The sequence below is a fragment of the Oncorhynchus keta genome, chromosome 26 (genome assembly GCF_023373465.1).
Source record: "Oncorhynchus keta strain PuntledgeMale-10-30-2019 chromosome 26, Oket_V2, whole genome shotgun sequence".
Classification (NCBI taxonomy): domain Eukaryota; kingdom Metazoa; phylum Chordata; class Actinopteri; order Salmoniformes; family Salmonidae; genus Oncorhynchus; species Oncorhynchus keta.
The window spans coordinates 7,772,538-7,791,236 of NC_068446.1; the positions used below are offsets into that span (position 1 = coordinate 7,772,538).

The 18,699-nt window shown below is 44.7% G+C and overlaps 1 protein-coding gene across 7 annotated transcripts in view; it reads right to left on the reverse strand.

The window, feature by feature from the left end:
- The window catches only part of LOC118358882 (myomegalin-like), a 140,708-nt gene that overhangs the window by 36,279 nt on the left and 85,730 nt on the right, over positions 1–18,699 (reverse strand). For 5 of the 7 annotated variants that reach the window (XM_052480139.1, XM_052480140.1, XM_035736861.2 and 2 more), the window contains exons 1-12: positions 7,360–9,631; positions 6,407–6,544; positions 6,036–6,155; positions 5,701–5,793; positions 5,116–5,325; positions 4,825–4,983; positions 4,630–4,734; positions 4,297–4,434; positions 4,036–4,215; positions 3,606–3,800; positions 3,116–3,377; positions 22–128 (exon numbers count right to left, since the gene is read on the reverse strand). In XM_052480139.1, coding sequence (XP_052336099.1) covers positions 22–128; positions 3,116–3,377; positions 3,606–3,800; positions 4,036–4,215; positions 4,297–4,434; positions 4,630–4,734; positions 4,825–4,983; positions 5,116–5,325; positions 5,701–5,793; positions 6,036–6,155; positions 6,407–6,544; positions 7,360–8,730 — 3,078 coding nt within the window. In that variant the 5' untranslated portion in view covers positions 8,731–9,631. Of the gene's footprint in view, positions 1–21; positions 129–3,115; positions 3,378–3,605; positions 3,801–4,035; positions 4,216–4,296; positions 4,435–4,629; positions 4,735–4,824; positions 4,984–5,115; positions 5,326–5,700; positions 5,794–6,035; positions 6,156–6,406; positions 6,545–7,359; positions 9,632–18,699 lie in introns of those variants that run through there. The other 2 variants (XM_052480141.1, XM_052480142.1) reach the window with 1 other exon arrangement.

Consider the following 18,699-nt stretch of genomic DNA (forward strand, 5'->3'; position numbering starts at 1 on the left):
TATGTACAGCACAGGGCCTACCTGCATGGTGGCTAGGGTTCGAGCTGTCAGTTTGGAGTCCTCTTCCTCCTTGCTGTCTGCATAGTTACTGTTGACCTCAACATTATCGTTGTCCTCTGAGCTGAATTCTAGAAAGAGAACCGAGACCCCAGAATGCAGTTGAAACATAAGCAATAACATGGACACATACATACACACACAAGTCATGAAAAGAAAAGGCCGAAAATAAAATGTCACACTGGCATAAGAGTTCTACTCTTTTGCAATTTGTGGCAACAGATCGATTAAAACATACAAATCCTTGACACTTTTTTACTTTTGCCAGAGTACAATTCAACAAGCATTTTAATACGGTACATTTTCATACCACACATAGCCTACCCCAATCCTGGCCTTTCTGCATGTCAAAGTCTTTCCCAAAAAAAGCAAACTGATGTGAACGCGTCGACAAAACAACGCTTCCCACGTTCAGTAATGGTGGTGGTCACCCTTGAAACCTCTCCCCCTCTCAGTAATAATAATAATATAAATAATATATGCCATTTAGCAGACGCTTTTATCCAAAGCGACTTACAGTCATGTGTACATACATTCTACGTATGGGTGGTCCCAGGAATCGAACCCACTACCCTGGAGTTACAAGCACCATGCTCTACCAACTGAGCTACAGAAGGACCACAGGAATGACAGGAAGAGAAGCTTCAAACATAAAACACGTTATTTTCCTCTGAGGGAATCTATCTCACTTTACTGGGATTTACTGGGATATACGGGCAGATATACGGTAAGGTAAACTGTAAGATATACCGTAAGTATACAGTAAGAGCAGATACTTTAACTGCTAACAGTAAATACAAACCTACAGACACAGCTCTGTGGAGTAACATGCTACGGTATCGCAGACTAGAGGGCTAGGAGAGGATGTTCAAATGTTTACTGTAAGGCTATCGGAGTAGTTTTATATTATATATTAGTCATTTTACAGTCAAATAAAATGACACAATAGCCGGGGACGATTCTCGTTGGTGGAAGGAGAGGAGGACCAAAATGTCGCGTGGTAAGTGTTCGTCATATTTTAATGAAAAACTGAACACTACACAAAATAACAACGAAGAGAAAACGAAACAGTTCTGCCAGGTGAACAGACACTCAACAGAAATGAATCACCCACAACCAAAATGGGGAAAACAGGCTACCTAAGTATGATTCTCAATCAGAGACAACGAACGACACCTGCCTCTGATTGAGAACCATACTAGGCCAAACACATATAAATAGAAAAACATAGAAAAAAGACCAGACTACCCACCCCAACTCACGCCCTGACCAACCTAACACAAAGACATAAAAAAGGAACTAAGGTCAGAACGTGACACTAGAAGATAGCTTAAATGTACTGTAAGGAGGTCGCATAACACTCAATGCTTTTAAAACGAATATCATCAAAATGTTTCATTGATCAAATCTACAGGTTTATGACGTATAACTAGGTAATAGTAGATGATGTGATACGAGGTGCAATTGGCCAGGGCAGAGTATTAAAATGTGTCAAACAGTGCAGGATGCACATTCTAAAAAGCATAAGGTCTCTTTGTCTAATGTAATAGCCCATCCTTTTGTCTCGACCTCTATGCAATCTGTTCAGTGTTGGACTTCAGGAATACACTCTATTCAAATAGAAACTCATTCAAAAGCATGCCTAAGCACTAGCTGACTGTAATCTTGTGCGGTCAGACAGCAGAGTGAGTGCTAAGAGACTTGAGCGTTACAATATTCTCTTTCCCACAGACGCTGTACTTTGGAGACGCGGCTTGTGCAACGAGAGACGAGTGACACAGACTAAGAAGAGGTGTGGCCAGCAGGAGGTATGTTCTCTGCTCATTGGGTCTAATCAGGATGAATCTGATTGACATGTAAAACATGCAACTAGGAAAGTCTACCCTTGTTTCTATGTAATGAGCACTGCCCTTCAAACAATCGAATAGACTGATGCCATTGGAGCATTTTAGTGTTGAAATGGGGGGAGGGGGGGTTGTGTATATGGTTCTATACCCACACACGCTCATGCAGTTATGCATCCACACTGTACGTCTAGGTGTGTTTCTTACCTTTTATCCACAAATGAGCTCAACTGATACTACCTATTACTCCGAGTAGAACCAACTGTGACAGGTTGGGAAGTGGAGAGAACCAGGCGTGTTAACCTAGATTGATCTTAACGTAACTGGACATAGATACGTTTATGACCAGTGTACAACTCAGGTAGACTATGTTCATGCAGGAAGCAAGGGAGGTGAGGAGGGAGGGACAGTGGAGCCGAGCCCCACCACGAACACCATGTAAACCCAACGACATCGACACAAGGTTTGTTTATTCAGCTCCATTGATGATGATGGTAGAGACCGGAGCAGCTTCTGCCACGTTATCAGATCAAATGGTTTCTCTTTCAGACACGCGTGCCGGGGGGGTTCAGACAACGGTTTATAGATGTTACACACACAATGAGCTAAACCGAATAGGAATAATTCATGGTTGTTGAAATGTACCGTACTCTGGCAAAAGCAAAACATCACTTCTAATCCACTTGAAGCGCACATTTCAGACAGCAGTCGTTATTAGATATTCTATACAAATTGCAGAGACCGCTATAGCAACACGCAATACCTTTACATGGTATATAACCACCATGAATCATGCAGATGAACATGTGAACGCACACACATGTTATTAGTATAAATAGTAGGAGGCATAACATGAAACATGTGATGCTATCGACACTATCATACAAAGTTCAAAATCCCTTGCATTGTATGTCAACATAAGTCATATATTCCCTCTGTTTCTTTGCCTACTGGTTATACATTCAAAGAAGCATTTGATACCTAAGCTGCTGTAAACATAATCTAATGCATTACACAATTAAAACATACAAATGTAGAATTGCACAAAGCTTTACAAAAAGCTAAAATCATATATAAAATGTAAAAAACTATTAGCTGATATATAAATAACATTGTGAAGTCTTAACTATGGTTAGCATCATCACCCAAAAAAGGTGCCACTACAGACAGAAGGTGCCACTACAGACAGAGTCCCATGCTCCTCGGATGCCCACCCTCAAACTCTGCCTGCCTGTCAGCTGGCCTGGCAGTGCCCTGGGTCCTGAGGGCTGTGAGCTCAGCCTGGGCCTCCCTCCGCAGAGCCAGACGCAGTTCCTCCTGCAAGGCCCGGAGGTCCTGGCTGGTCCCCTGGAAGTCTGGACCCCGGAGGCCTAGCTGGGATCCGTAGGCCAGGGAGCAAGAGGTTAGCTGTCTGCGGAGCTCCTGGAGACGTACAGTCTGCTCACTCATCACCTCACTCAGACGACCTGCCGATTCCTGGAGGGGGAGAAGAGTGAGGAGAGGGGAGGGGAGGATAGGGAGAGGGAAGGAAAGGATGGAGGTTTTTGAGGATAAAAAGATCTGAGTCGATACAGCTTCTTTGTGACAGAAGTCTCTTTCTCTCTCTCATTCTCTCACTCTTTCTTTCTCTTCTCATTCTCTCTACCCAATCAGTCCCTCAGACTATATCACACCACAGCTCTCAGGCCAGTATGGTTTTGTTACCTGGATGTACTGGTCTCTGGTACCGATGGTGTTGAGCAGGTCCTGGACCTGTGAGTGGTGCTCCTGGGCCTGGCGGCTGCGGTCGGACAGCAGTTCCTGGAACAGTTTCTCCTTCAGAAAGAGGCGAGCCTTCAGCTCATCCACCACCTCACTGGGACCTGCCTTCACCTTATCTAGCAGGGCTCCAGTCAGGTCCTGGGATGCAGAGAGCGAGAGATAATGTGAGAGCGGAAGAGCGAGACAGGGGGAGAGAGAGAGAGAGGAGAGAGACAGAGGGAGAGAGAAAGAGAGAGCGAGAGAGAAGACGAGAAATTGCAAATAGTGTGAAGAATCAAGAATAAAAATATTTTGCCACTGATCAGCAAAAATCTATTTGTGCTGGTGTACACTATATGTATACTGTGGCAAGTGTATAATTAGGGCATGTCACCTCAGCCTCATTGGTACGTGTGTGCAGGGCGTTCTGTAGCTGGCTGATGAGGGTGTCTCTCTCTCTCAGGCTGCGGCTGTGTCTCTCCTCCCTGTCCTCATGGTGGCACTGTACACTCCTCCATGCCTCACACACCTGCTCCAGCTCCAAACCCTTCCCACGCACCAGCACTTCCAGGCTCTTTAACACACACACAAGATAGAAGGAACTCAGTAACCAGTGTCTGTGTGCGCGCGCGTGTGTGTGTGTGCTCATCAGTACCGTGATGGTCTCTTCGTTGTTGGACAGTACACAGTGTTGTCTCTCCAGGTCTCTCTCTTTCTCTCTGAGAAGAAGCTGTAGCCGACGCATCTCTCCCTCCTTCTCCTCCACACGTCGGAACTTCTCATCCACCGCTCGCTGATGGGAGGGAACACAACGGAATAGAACAATGTGATGCATCTCGAATGGAACACAGCCGTCAGTCACCACCATCAATCACCACTGCTGTCCATGCAACCCATGCAGTCCTGGATCACGAGTTTGACTGCCCGCCTCTTATATCTGTAACATGTTCTCGTTGAGGTTCATTCTCTCGTAGACGATGACTCTCACCTCCAGTGCTCTGTCCCTGTCCTTGATGCGATCTTTCAGTTTGGTGAGGAGAGTGTCCCTCTTCTCCCTGGGCTCCTGCTGTTGGTCCAACAACTCGGAGTACTCCTGAGAGACAGGGACAGTGTGTGTTGGGACGGCTGTGGATGAGGGAGGTGGTGTGTGAATGGGGTGTGTGAGTGTGTGTCTGTTTCTGACCTGCACCAGCTGCTCTTTGGTCTGTAGTGAGGTCCTCAGCTCTCGGATGCTCTTCTCCCTCTCCTCCTCCTCTCTCTGTCTCTCTCCCTTCTTCTCTTTCAGCTGTTCCTCTTTCCGCTGCAGCTCTGACCGAGCTTTTTCAAGCACCAGATGCAAGTCCTAGAGCAGACAGGTAGCAGCACAGTCTCCTACAATGTTTACACACAAGCAAACGCATGCACGTACTCGCAAAATGAAAATATAACCCCATTGCAAGGCTAAGCCACACACACAGACACCCCCCCCACACACCTGGTTGTGTCTCTCAGTACTGTGTCTGTGCTCCATGACTCCCTGTAGGTCTTTCTCCAGGCGGTGCAGGGCTCTGGTGAGGTCCTCCTCCCTCCTGGTGGCCTGACGCTGGGCTCTCTGGCATTCCTGCAGCTCCAGCTGGGCCTGGAACAGAGAGCCCTGGAGGGCCAGCACCTCCCCCTGCCCTCGCACTAACTCCGCCCCAGACACCTGCACCCGAGACGGGGTAGAGGGAGTGGAGATGAGGAGGGTGTGGGTGGAAGAGAGCCAGAGAGTGAAGGCGGTTTACAGATAGCTCTATGTGCTGTGTGCTGGGGTCAGCTGTGCTTTCTCTATACTAGCACTGTGGGACATTACAAAGGATCCTATCAAGCGTGTGTATTAATACAAGGTCTATTAGAGATGGAGAAAGCCAAGCTCCTATTACTCTCAATTATCATGTTGATAAAAAAATTGAACACACTACACAAGCCGTAAATGACGGTGTCGTCACGTCAGCTGTAGATGTAAGAGCATTTTAGTGTTCTCAGACTTCAGTACGAAGTGTGTGTGTGAGGTGTGTGTACGGTTCAGAGGAGGGCTGACCTGTAGTGTCTGGAGCTGGGTTCTGTTGGCCAGCTCTTTCAAAGAACACAGCAAGTTATTCTGCTCCTCTATGACCCGGTACAACTCTGCTGCCTGAGAGGGAGACACACAAAAAGGCATGAGTAAAGTAGCCTATTGTTCATCATTGGTTGGACACAATACCGTGTAAAGTGGCCTGCTGTTCCGGCTTTTCTTTGTGTACCCTCCCTCTCTCCTACCAGAGTCTCTTCGTCTCTCATTTTCTCGCTTTCTGTTAGTCCGTCTCTCACTCGCACTCTTTTTGCCTCTCCTTCATTCCCTCTCCCTCCCTCCCTCTTCCCTCTCTCCCTCTGTACCTCAGTCTCCTTGCTGTTGACAGTGTCGGTGAGGTTGAGGACGTTCCGTTCCTGTCTCTGGGCCTTCTCTCTGACCAGGCGCAGCTCACACTCCATGTCCCCGCGTCGCACCTGCAGCTTCTACACATCACATTCACAGACACATCAGAGAAGTGCTAAAAATCGAATACTTGTAGTTAGTTTTTTTTTAATTGTATAAATAGTTTATAAGCAGGCCTTTGAATTAATAGTTCAATTTAGTGTTAATTCTCTTAAGACTTAACAAATAATCTGCCTTGGATGCATGTCTACTGTATGCTATGGTCAAGTAGAGTAAAAATAGGAACTGCTTCAGAAGGAGGAATGGTGAAAGTCTGTGGGGGAAGTGGTACCTGGTTCCTGTCCTCGCTCTCTCTGATCTTGGCCTGTAGAGAGTGGACCTGGAGCTGGGCCTTCTGGAGCTCAGTAACACACTGACTTGCAGCAGTCTCATACTGACGAAGCTGGCCTTGCTGTTCATCGAGCAGCTTCTGAAACGCACAACACGCACAAATAGGTTCAGGTTTATAACATTTTTTTTTTTAAATGCACGTATATGTACACACACTTCCCATGCCCCTGTGTGAGAGTGGAAAGTGATGAGGTCAGTTCACTGCACTATAACTTCCTGAGAAAGTAGTCCCTGTTTCCACGGCAGAGTGGCATTTATTTCCTGTTTTTCTGTAAATTCAGCTCTATAGAGCTATCTTTGTGATTCTGTAAAGTCTCTAGTAGTCAGGGATAGTGAAATAACTCTAAATATCCTTGTCATTTCATTTCAAAGATCAACCAATCCTGCTCCCACATAACGTGCTGTAAACCCATTTCCAGTAGAACACACACACTAATACACACACAGGACTCAAGCTGAGCTCTAATGATTACATGCTGTTCCATCAGTTCAGTGAATCAACCTTCAGTGGAAAAACCAACCCACTAAACTCCCTGAGTCATACTTATCAAGTGGCCATTATTTCAGAATATCAGTACGCTCATTCCTAGCCATGTATCAAGGGTAGCTAATTATTAACACGACAAAGGAAGCTATGGAGGTGGATTAAACAGTGGAGAGCATGACTAACACGGGGCATCGTTGTTCATATAGCAACCATTGCCATGGCTACAGACGAGTTGCTAGGATATGGGGGATGGGAAAAAGTGGTTTGATTGTCTGTAGAATCACGACCCTTCCAGGCCAGTAGATACCATCCCATCTCCTCCCCAATTCAAGCCCCTCTATCTGGTCTCGTTAGTTCCAGTGTGTCTGTTCTATGAGCCACGGGCTGGTGGTGGTCTTGCTCAGTACCTGCTGGAAGCAGAAGGGGCCACACTGCACATAGTCATCAAGCCACTGCTCCTCCATCTCTGACAGCTCTGTCTGCATCTCCTGCTGACTGCTGGGGGTCACCCACTCTGGGATACCAGGGTGGGAGTAGAGGTCATAGTCTGGGGTTCTGGGGGACAGGGGGAGCCCAGAAAGGCCCGTTTCCAGTTTGGGTTTGACCAGGATAGGGAGCTTGCTGCCTTGAGGGGACTTTATAGGTCTGTACTCCCAGATCCTCACTAGACTTAGAGCCAGCTCCATGGTCAACCCAGAGACTGACCCCTCCCTGGGGGCATCATCCCCCTGGAGATGAGGGTCTCGCCTCTGATCCTTCCCTGGGTCCTTCTCTCCTCCCTCTCCCTGCTCTTCCTCTTCCCCAACTTGGTGAGCGGTGCAGGGCTGAGCCACGTCTACGGCTGTGTCCTGAGATTCTATCGATGAGCCCGGGCTGAGGGTTATCCTCTCTGTGTCCCCATCGCACAGGGTCCTGTCGCTCTCTAGCCCCATGGCAGAGGACTCTGAGGAGACAGACAAGGTCTCCTCACCCCCCATGGCACTGCCTGAGTAGCGGGTGGAGGGTTCACACGACGTGCTCCTCCTGCCTAACCGCCGAGGTACCTTACACACGGCCTCGTAGTCAGAGTCGGCCACACGGAGAGCCGCACACCCTCTGCACCGCCTGGAGCGATGCCCAGACAGTGTCTCTGATCCTAAGCATTGAGGGTGATGATGCTGGGTGTGGTGCTGGTGATCCGGGGCCGGACTCTGCTGGTCCTCGTGGTCGGCCCAGGATTCGTACACAGAATAGGCCAGGTCGCCCTGAAGCAGGGAGCTGTACCTGGCCTCCTGCAGGGCTGAGAGGTCCACCACGGGGGAGTCAACCTCAGACAGCCCGCCACTGGACAGAGAGTGGTGGGCTGTCTGAGGGTGACTCCCCTGTGGTGGAGCCCCAGTACCCCCTAGCCCTCCAGCCCCAGTATCCCCTAGCCCTATCCCCATTCGCATCCCAGTCTGATCCTGGATCTGGTCCACGGTGTTGTTCTTCCAGTACAAGCCTCCTATACACTGTCTCAGCCGGTCCTTCTCCTGCAGCAGCTTGTGCAGGCGCTCCAGGGACAGAGCCTCCACGCGGGCGATCACTGTGTCGAAGCGGTACATGCGGTCCAGCATGAAGGCACACTTGGAACAGGCAAACTCCCCGCGGCCATCACGGGTCAGCTCCCTGCCCAGGGCGTGGGACAGCAACACCTGCAGGTTGAGTTTGGAGGCTGGGTGGAAGATCCATCGCCGCTGATTACCGCAGAGCTCGCGGGCGCAGATCCGACACGCCTCCTTCATTTTAATGTCCAACATCACAGAGAAGTTCTGCTCTCAGTTTTACTGGAGGGGAATTGGGTCTGTTCAGATTGTTCAGGCAATAAAATAAAATGTATTGAGCATGATTAAATAAAATCCATGATTTTATTTAAATGATTTAGCTGTGCAATGTTCATTTACTTTTCTTCTATGTTTTATAAAAATGTATTCAAAATAAATAGTAGCCTAATAGACTGGTTACTAGTACATTGTGCCGATTTGCCGTTATGAAAACTCATCGTTGCATCTTCGATGAAGAGAAGCTACCACAAAAAAAAGGGGTAGCCTATGCTCTTTGCAGTGCTTTGAAGGGGCGCAATGATTTCTATTCAATCGCGATTATATATATTCAAGACCATCTAAAAATATAGGCTGTTGTCTAATAAAACATGGTCAATATATGGAATATAGCGTAATAAGAAAGAAACGTCTGTCATTTGTGATAAACGCCTAAATCCGTTGTCGTTGTCAGTGTCACCGAGATTGCGTCTAATCGGTCGAAACACTTTCAGTTCTTCACAAAATGTCATCAAACAGATGATACATTATCAATAGTGCTAAATTCAGATCTAAACCAAATATATCACGCTATTATTTTCACTGCGGATGTCATCTTATACTGCTTTTTCTGACACGGCTCATCTAAGACAACAAATTACAGTTGCGCTGTTTCATCGCAGCTAATTCAACACTACACACGGAATTCACCAGCCGAAAGAAAAAGACTGTAGTGGAGACGTCCTTCTAAAAAGGTGTGGGTGTCCCGTTATTTTTCGGCTCCCTGATAGCAGTTTACCGGACCGTGTGACGAGGAAGGGAGAAGATGGAAACGATGGTTTCCACGGGGTTTTCACGTGTATCAGAACAGGGCGCGATGGAAACGTTGATCAGGGTTGCCAGCTTCCGTAAATACTCTAACCAATGACAAAACAAAACCCGCCCAAAAGGCCTGAAAACGAACTATTTTTTTCACAGCAAACGGGGAGTTGCCACATTTATACAATAAATAATGTTTCCATAATGTTAAAGAACCAATAAGCAAAATTCGGATTATCAAAATAATAATTCTTGCAAACTATGATATGAGGTAATAAACACGTTTGAATATGTTGCAAGATAAAATATAATGTTCCTTTATTAAACTCCCCAGATAATTTTCCAACATTGGATGTCGATTTAACTCTATGATGACTGCTTTGATTAAGCAAAAAGGCATGAGGGGTTATGGTACAGTACATGGCCCCGAGTCCCTGATAGGCCTACATTTTTATTTCAGATAGTCTACAGTAGCCTAGGCAAAATGTGGTCAAGATCTAAACTGAACGATTTAGCAGCTGGTTTAAATTAACAGACGATTTCATTCGCAATTTCGAGGTAAGAAGCGCTTGTGTTTCCCAGTAGCCTGCCTGAATAGGCTATTGACGATGGGGTCATCATTTCAATCACTGAATTTGATATTCATATTTTTTATTTATTTAACCTTTATTTAACTAGGAAAGTCAGTTAAGAGCAAATGTTTATTTACAATGACGGCCTACCAAAAGGCAAAAGGCCTCCTACGGAGACGGGGGCTGGGATTAAAAATAAATAAAATATAAATATTGGACAAAACACACATCACGACAAGAGAGACAACAGAACACTACATAAAGAGAGACCTAAGAAAACAACATAGCAAGGCAGCAACACATGACAACACAGCATGGTAGCAACACAACATGACAACAACATTGTAGCAACACAACATGGTAGCAGCACAAAACATGGTACAAACATTATTGGGCACACACATCAGCACAAAGGGCAAGAAGGTAGAAACAACAATACATCACGCAAAGCAGCCACAACTGTCAGTAAGTGTGTCCATGATTGAGTCTTTGATTGAAGAGATTGAGATAAAACTGTCCAGTTTGAGTGTTTGTTGCAGCTCGTTCCAGTCACTAGCTGCAGCGAACTGAAGAGGAGCGACCCAGGGATGTGTGTGCTTTGGGGACCTTTAACAGAATGTGACTGGCATAACGGGTGTTGTAAGTGGAGGATGAGGGCTGCAGTAGATAAGGCCTAAGAGGGTTTTATAAGTAAGCATCAACCAGTGGGTCTTGAGACAGGTATACAGAGATGACCAGTTTACAGAGGAGTATAGAGTGCAGTGAGATACTGCCTGAGCTATGTTGTTGATATATATTAAGAAGAGTGGGGGGCCTAGTATCGAGCCTTGGGGTACTCCCCTGGTGACAGGCAGTGGCTGAGACAGCAGATGTTCTGATTTTATAAACTGCACTCTTTGAGAGAGGTAGTTAGAAAACCATGCCAAAGACCACTCAGAGACACCAATACTACTTAGCCGGCCCACAAGAATGGAATGGTCTACCGTATCAAAAGCTTTGGCCAAGTCAATAATAATAGCAGCACAACATTGCTTAGAATCAAGGGCAATGGTGACATCATTGAGGACCTTTAAGGTTTCAGTGACACATCCATAACCTGAGCGGGAACCAGATTGCATACCAGAAAGAATACTATAGACATCAAGGAATCCTGTCAGTTGATTATTGACAAGTTTTTCCAACACTTTTGATAAACTGGGCAAAATAGAAATAGGCCTATAACAGTTAGGATCAGCTTGATCTCCACCTTTAAATAAAGGACGAACTGTGGCTGCCTTCCAAGCAATGGAAAAGGTTGGAGATAGGTTTGGCGATGATAGGGGCAGCAACCTTAAAGAAAAAAGGGTCTAAACCATCTGACCCAGATGTTTTTTGGGGGTCAAGTTTCAGTAGCTCCTTTAGCACCTCGGACTCAGTGACTGCCTGCAGGGAGAAACTTTGTAGCGGGGCAGGGGAAAAAGAGGGAGAAGCATCAGGGATAGTCACATTAGAAGGGGTGGGAGATGAGGAAATGTTGGACAGGCAAGGAGGCATGGCTGAGTCAAATAGGAATTCTGACTTAATGAAGTGGTGATTAAAGGGCTCAGCCATGTGCTTCTTGTCAGTAACAACCACATCATTAACTTTAAGGGATTAATGGGCAGCTGTGAGGAGAAGTGTTTCTTCTCCAGGTCTTTAACCGTTTTCCAGAACTTCTTGGTGTTAGACCCACAGAGAGAGAACTGATCCTTGAAGTAACTAACTTTCGCCTTCCGGATAGCCTGAGTGCACTTATTTTTCATTTGCCTGAACGAGAGCCAGTCAGCCTTAGAATGCGTGTGCCGAACCTTTCGCCAAATGCAATTCTTGAGGTGGAGTAACTCTGCAAGGTCACGGTCAAATCAGAGGCTTAATCTGTTTCTAATTCTCATTTTCTTTATGGGGGGCATGGTTGTTAACAATACCACTGAAGAAGAAAAAAGGTCCAAGCGTCTTTGACAAAGGGGATCAAGATGATTCATTACCATTTTACAGAGGCTAACTCAGGAAGGAAGGCTTGCTGATTAAAGTTTTTTAGCAAGTGTCTGTCTATGACAAATCAGGACAGGTCGTTTTACTGAGCAGCAATTACAAACACAAGCTGTAAAACAGTGATCACTAAGGTCATTACAGAAAACACCAGACTGATACCTATCAGGATTATTTGTTAGAATAACATTGAGGAGAGAATAATCTTATTGGCTCTAGTGCGCCCAATGTCGTTTTCCCGTGCTTTGTCGCCTTTATTTCTTGATGCGCATCAGGTCTACCGTGTTACGGGATCAGTGTCGCTAAACCGGGACAGTTGTTTCTAACGTGTGCTAATGTGACTAGAATGACGTTGTATACAACAGCCAACCTTCCGGGACATAGACACTTCTGACCCACTGGGAATGTGATGAAAGAAATAAAAGCTGAAATAAATCATTCTCTATACTATTATTCTGAGATTTCACATGTATATATACAGTTGAAGTCAGAAGTTTAGATACACCTTAGCCAAATACATTTAAACTCAGTTTTTCACAATTCCTGACATTTAATCCAAGTAAAAATTCCCTGTTTTAGGTCAGTTAGGATCAGCACATTATTAGAGAGAATGATTTAGGGTGATAGGGTGCAGGCCAGGCAGCAGGCTGTTAGCCAGCCTGCCAACTTAGTGGAATCTGCCACTAGCACAGTCAGTGTCAGCTCAGCTATCCCCATTGAGACCGTGCCTCGAACTAGGTTGGGAAAAACTCAACATGGAGTTGATCACCTTAGCAATCTCACTGGAGTGAAGACCTCCTCCATTCCTGCCATTATTGAAAGAGATTGTGATACCTCACATCTCAAAATAGGGGTACTTAATGTTAGATCCCTCACTTCCAAGCCAGTTATAGTCAATGAACTAATCACTGATCATAATCTTGATGTGATTGGCCTGACTGAAACATGGCTTAAGCCTGAAGAGTTTACTGTGTTAAATGAGGCCTCACCTCCTGGTTACACTAGTGACCATATCCCCAGCGCATCCCGCAAAGGCGGAGGTGTTGTTAACATTTATGAAAGCAAATGTAAAAATGTTGTCTTTTGAGCTTCTAGTCATGAAATCTATGCAGCCTACTCAATCACTTTTTATAGCTACTGTTTATAGGCCTCCTGGGCCATATACAGCGATCCACACTGAGTTCCCTGAATTCCTATCGGACCTTGTAGTCATGGCAGATAATATTAAAATTTTTGGTGACTTTAATATTCACATGGAAAAGTCCACAGACCCACTCCAAAAGGGTTTCAAAGCCATCATCGACTCAGTGGGTTTTGTCCAACATGCCTCGTGACCTACTCACTGGCACAGTCATACTGTCCCGTGGAATAAATGTTGTGAATCTTAATATTTTCCTCATAATCCTGGACTATCAGACCACCATTTTAGTATGTTTGCAATCGCAACAAATAATCTGCTCTGACCCCAACCAAGGAGCATCAAAAGTCATGCTATAAATTCTCGGACAACCCAAAGATTCTTAGATACTCTTCCGGACTCCCTCCGCCTACCCAAGGACGTCAGAGTACAAAAATCAGTTAACCACCTAACTTAGGAACTCAATTTAACCTTGCGCAATACCCTAGTTGCAGTCCAACCCCTAAATATCAAAAACATTTGTCATAAGAAACTAGCTCCCTGGTATACAAAAAATACCAGAGCTCTGAAGCAAGCTTCCAGAAAATTGGAACGGAAATGGCGCCACACCAAACTGGAAGTCTTCCGACTAGCTTGGAAAGACAGTACTGTGTAGTACCAAAGAGCCCTCACTGCTGCTCGATCATCCTATTTTTCCAAATTAATCGAGGAAAATAAGAACAATCCAAAATGTATTATTGATACTGTCGCAAAGCTAACTAAAAAGCAGCATTCCCCAAGAGAGGATGGCTTTCACTTCAGCAGTGATAAATTCATGAACTTCTTTGAGGAAAAGATCATGATCGTTAGAAAGCAAATTATGGACTCCTCCTCCTCTTATTCCTCCAAAGCTCAGTTGTCCTGAGTCTGCACAACTCTGCCAGGACCTAGAATCAAGGGAGACACTCAAGTGTTTTAGTACTATATCCCTTGACACAATGATCAAAATAATCATGGCCTCTAAACCTTCAAGCTGCATACTGGACCCTATTCCAACTAAACTACTGAAAGAGCTGTTTCCTGTGCTTGGCCCTCCTATGTTGAACATAATAAACATCTCTCTATCCACCAGATGTGTACCAAACTCTCTAAAAGTGGCAGTAATAAAGCCTCTCTTGAAAAAGCCAAACCTTGACCCAGAAAATATTTTTTAAACTTTCCTGAAGACAAACAATGTATACGAAATGCTTCCGTCTGGTTTTAGACCCCATCATAGCACTGAGACGGCACTTGTGAAGGTGGTAAATTACATTATCGATCACCACATTCTTTTGGAGAGATTGGAAACACAAATTGGTCTACACGGACAAGTTCTGGCCTGGTTTAGATCTTATCTGTCGGAAAGATATCAGCTTGTCTCTGTGGATGGTTTGTCCTCTGACAAATCAACTGTACATTTTGGTGTTCCTTTTAGGACCACTATTGTTTTCACTATATATTTTACCTCTTGGTGATGTCATTCGGATACACTTTCACTGCTATGCAGATGACACACAGCTGTACATTTCGATGAAACATGGTGAAGCCCCAAAATTGCCCTCGCTGGAAGCCTGTGTTTCAGACATAAGGAAGTGGATGGCTGCAAATGTTCTACTTTTCTTTTCTACTAATCTTGATGGTTGTACAGTCGTCTCAAATAAAACTGTGAAGGACCTCGAAGTTACTCTGGACCCTGATCTCTGTTTTGACGAACATATCAAGACTGTTTCAAGGACAGCTTCTTTCCATCTACGTACCATTGCAAAAAGCAGAAACTTTCTGTCCAAAAATGATGCGGAAAAATGAATCCATGCTTTTGTCACTTCTAGGTTAGACTACTGCAGCGCTCTACTTTCCGGCTACCCAGATAAAGCACTGCATAAACTTCAGTTAAAGCTAATCATGGCTGCTAGAATCTTGACTATAAGCCAAAAATGTCATCATATTACTCCAGTGCTAGCTTATCTACACTGGCTTCCTGTTAAGGCTTGGGCTGATTTCAAGGTTTTACTGCTAACCTACAAAGCATTACATGGGCTTGCTCCTACCTATCTTTCCAATTTGGTCTTGCCGTACATACCTACATGTACGCTATGGTCACAAGACGCAGGCCTCCTAACTGTCCCTAGAATTTATAAGCAAACAGCTGGAGGCTTGGTGTTTGAAGAGGGTGGGTGGGGTTATATCCTGCCTGTTTGGCTCTGTCCGGGGGTATCGTCGGATGGGGCCACAGTGTCTCCTGACCCCTCCTGTCTCGGCCTCCAGTATTTATGTGTCGGGGGGCTAGGGTCAGTCTGTTATATCTGGAGTATTTCTCCTGTCTTATCCAGTGTCCTGTGTGAATTTAAGTATGCTCTCTCTAATTCTTTCTTTCTTTCTCTCTCTCGGAGTACCTGAGCCCTAGGACCATGCCTCAGGACTACCTGGCCTGATGACTCCTTGCTGTCCCCAGTCCACCTGGCCATGCTGTTCAACTGTTCTGCCTGCGGCAATGGAACCCTGCAGGAGCGGTAGAGATACTCTGAATGATCGGCTATGAAAAGCCAACTGACATTTACTCCTGAGGTGCTGACTTGTTGCACCCTCGACAACCACTGTGATTATTATTATTTGATCCTGCTGGTCATCTAGGAACTTTTGAAAATCTTGGCTATGTTCTGTTATAAACTCCACCCGGCAGAGATAATGTCCTCAGATAATCGCATGGTATGCTTTCGCCGTAAAGCCTTTTTGAAATCTGACACCGCGGTTGGATTAACAAGAAGTTAATCTTTAAGCCGATGTATAACACTTGTATGTTTTATGGATTTTTATGAGTATTTCTGTTTTTTAATTTGGCGCTCTGCAATTTGTTGGCCAGGTGGGACGGTAGCGTCCCACACCCCCTAGAGAGGTTAAAGGCACAGTCAACTTAATGTATGTATATATATATATAAATTGTTGCATATTGCGTTCATAGTTTTGTTCAGTATATATATATACTGAACAAAAATGTGACCGCAGTAATGCAACAATTTCAAAGACTTCACTCAGTTATAGTTCATAGAAGGAAATCAGTCAATTGAAATACATTCATTAGGCCCTAATTTAAGGGTTTTCCATGACTGGGCAGGGACAGCCATGGGTGGGCATAGGCCCACCCACTTGGGAGCCAGCTCCAGCCAATCAGAATAAATTCATCCCCACAAAAGGGCTTTATTACAGACAGAAATACTCCTCAGTTTCATCAGCTGTCCGGGTGGCTCGTCTTAAACAATCCTGCAGGTGAAGAAGCTGGATGTGGAGGCCCTGGGCTGGCTTGGTTACATGTGGTCGGCGGTTCTGAGGCCAGTTGGATGTACTGCCAACTTCTCTAAAACAATTTTGGAGGAGGCTTATGGTAGATAAATTAACATTCAATCCTCTGGCAACAGCTCTGGTGGACATTCCTGCAGTCAGTATGCCAATTGCACACTCCCTCAGATCTTGAGACATCTGTGTCATTGTGTTGTGTGACAAAACTGCACATTTTAGAGGCCTTTTATTGTCCCCAGTACAAGTTGCACCTGTGTAATGATCATGCTGTTTAATCAGCTTCTTGATATGCCACACATGTCAGGTGGATGGATTATCTTGGCAAAGGAGAAATGCTCACTAACAGGGATGTAAACCAATTTGTGCACAACATCTGAGAGAAATAAGCTTTTGGTGCATATGGAACATTTCTGTGATCTTTTATTTCAGCTCATGAAACATGGGACCAACATTTCACATGTTGCGTTTATATATTTTTTCGATGTATATCTATTTTATGAGAAATGCCAATGGCGGCCGTGGTGCAATTTAGAAGTAACCCAGAAACCTGCAACCCTTGACCAATACATTTTGCCCTGCAACATCATTTTCAAAGAAGACCAATTTTCCAGAAAACAAATCACATGGCAACCCTGACTTTGACACACTGGAACGTACCATTTCCCCTGCCTGTTGACACACTGGAATGTACCATTTCCCCGAAACAGGGATGATATATTCTTCCTCTCCTGAGCATAATATGCCAGCCAGCCTGCCTGTCTAAAAAAACATCACATTACATAACCATATAGAGTTCCCTTTATACTTTCCTCCCAAATACTTATATATTATTATCCCTTCAGTTTGTACTGTCCCATTTTATAGATAGTCAAGCAGGTAGAAAAGCAGGTCTAAAAAGTATGGTACTGCCATTATGGGCATGTCCTGTTATTATAATCCATAATAGAAATATAAACGCATAGCCTAATAGAAAATAACATCTAAACATATACTTCTGAACTGATCAACTGGGCACTGTGTGTTTGTACTTGAAACTTAGAATTAGGCATCATTTCATGTTCATTTGCTTGAAACGTTCTTCTGCCTACTGTGCTGAAGTCATAGGCTACTATGTAAGAATGAGTTCATCTCTTCCCCGAGGCAGGAATTTCCCAGCATCACTCAGGCTTTTGGCCTTCACACACACACAGGCCCACATTTCAGCCAAAAACAAGGGGGATAAGGGGAGGAGGGTCCCTGCTCCCTTCCAATCACATGATGGTGTCTGCAGGGATGAGAGTTTAACCCAAATCCTGCCTCTCAAGCTCCAAGCCTTTCCCGTGCAGTGGAAACATGAATCTTCCCCACCCTTAGTACCCCATCTTTCATTATGAGTGCTGTTTATGTTGATACAACATGATGATATGTGATTTGTTTTCTCCAGGGGGTGCAGACCTTTGGAACTCAGTGAACAAACCTCTAATGTACATTTGTCACCCAAAAAGATGTAATAGTTGAACCCTGTAGACGAGATGCCATAACAGCAATCAACCCTAATGATCAACACAATCAAAACTGTATTAATCCTAATCAGTGGGAATTACAGAAGTCTTTTTACTGATTATTTCACTGTTTATTTATCTGGAAATGACAGAAAAATAAGAAAAGTGGCATAAAGAGAGTAAAGAAAGGCTAAAAAAAAGACCAAAGTGGCAGGCTGTGATTTGATTGTAATTAGAGCTGGATTCAGTCAATCAGGAGACCCAGTTTAACCTTTGGAATAACAATGTGTGTGTGTGTTGTGTCACACATTTACATAAACATGACCTCTTCTCTTTGATTTGCTCTGTAAAACATTATGCAAGCAAACATAAATAGAAGAATAGAAGACTAAATCTCAATATTTAGTATTTTATTAGGATCCCATGAGCTACTGCTAAAGCAGAAGCTACTCTTCCTGGGGTCCACTCAAAACAGAAAACATGACATAATACATCAGGTTAGACAAGTACATCACAAAGACAGAACGACATAAATGTAAAACAAGAAAACACACGTTCATATATTTATGCCTTCATAATCATGTGATTCATAGACGCTGCTGAATTCAAGTGGAACACACGAAAACGGAAATCCAATAAC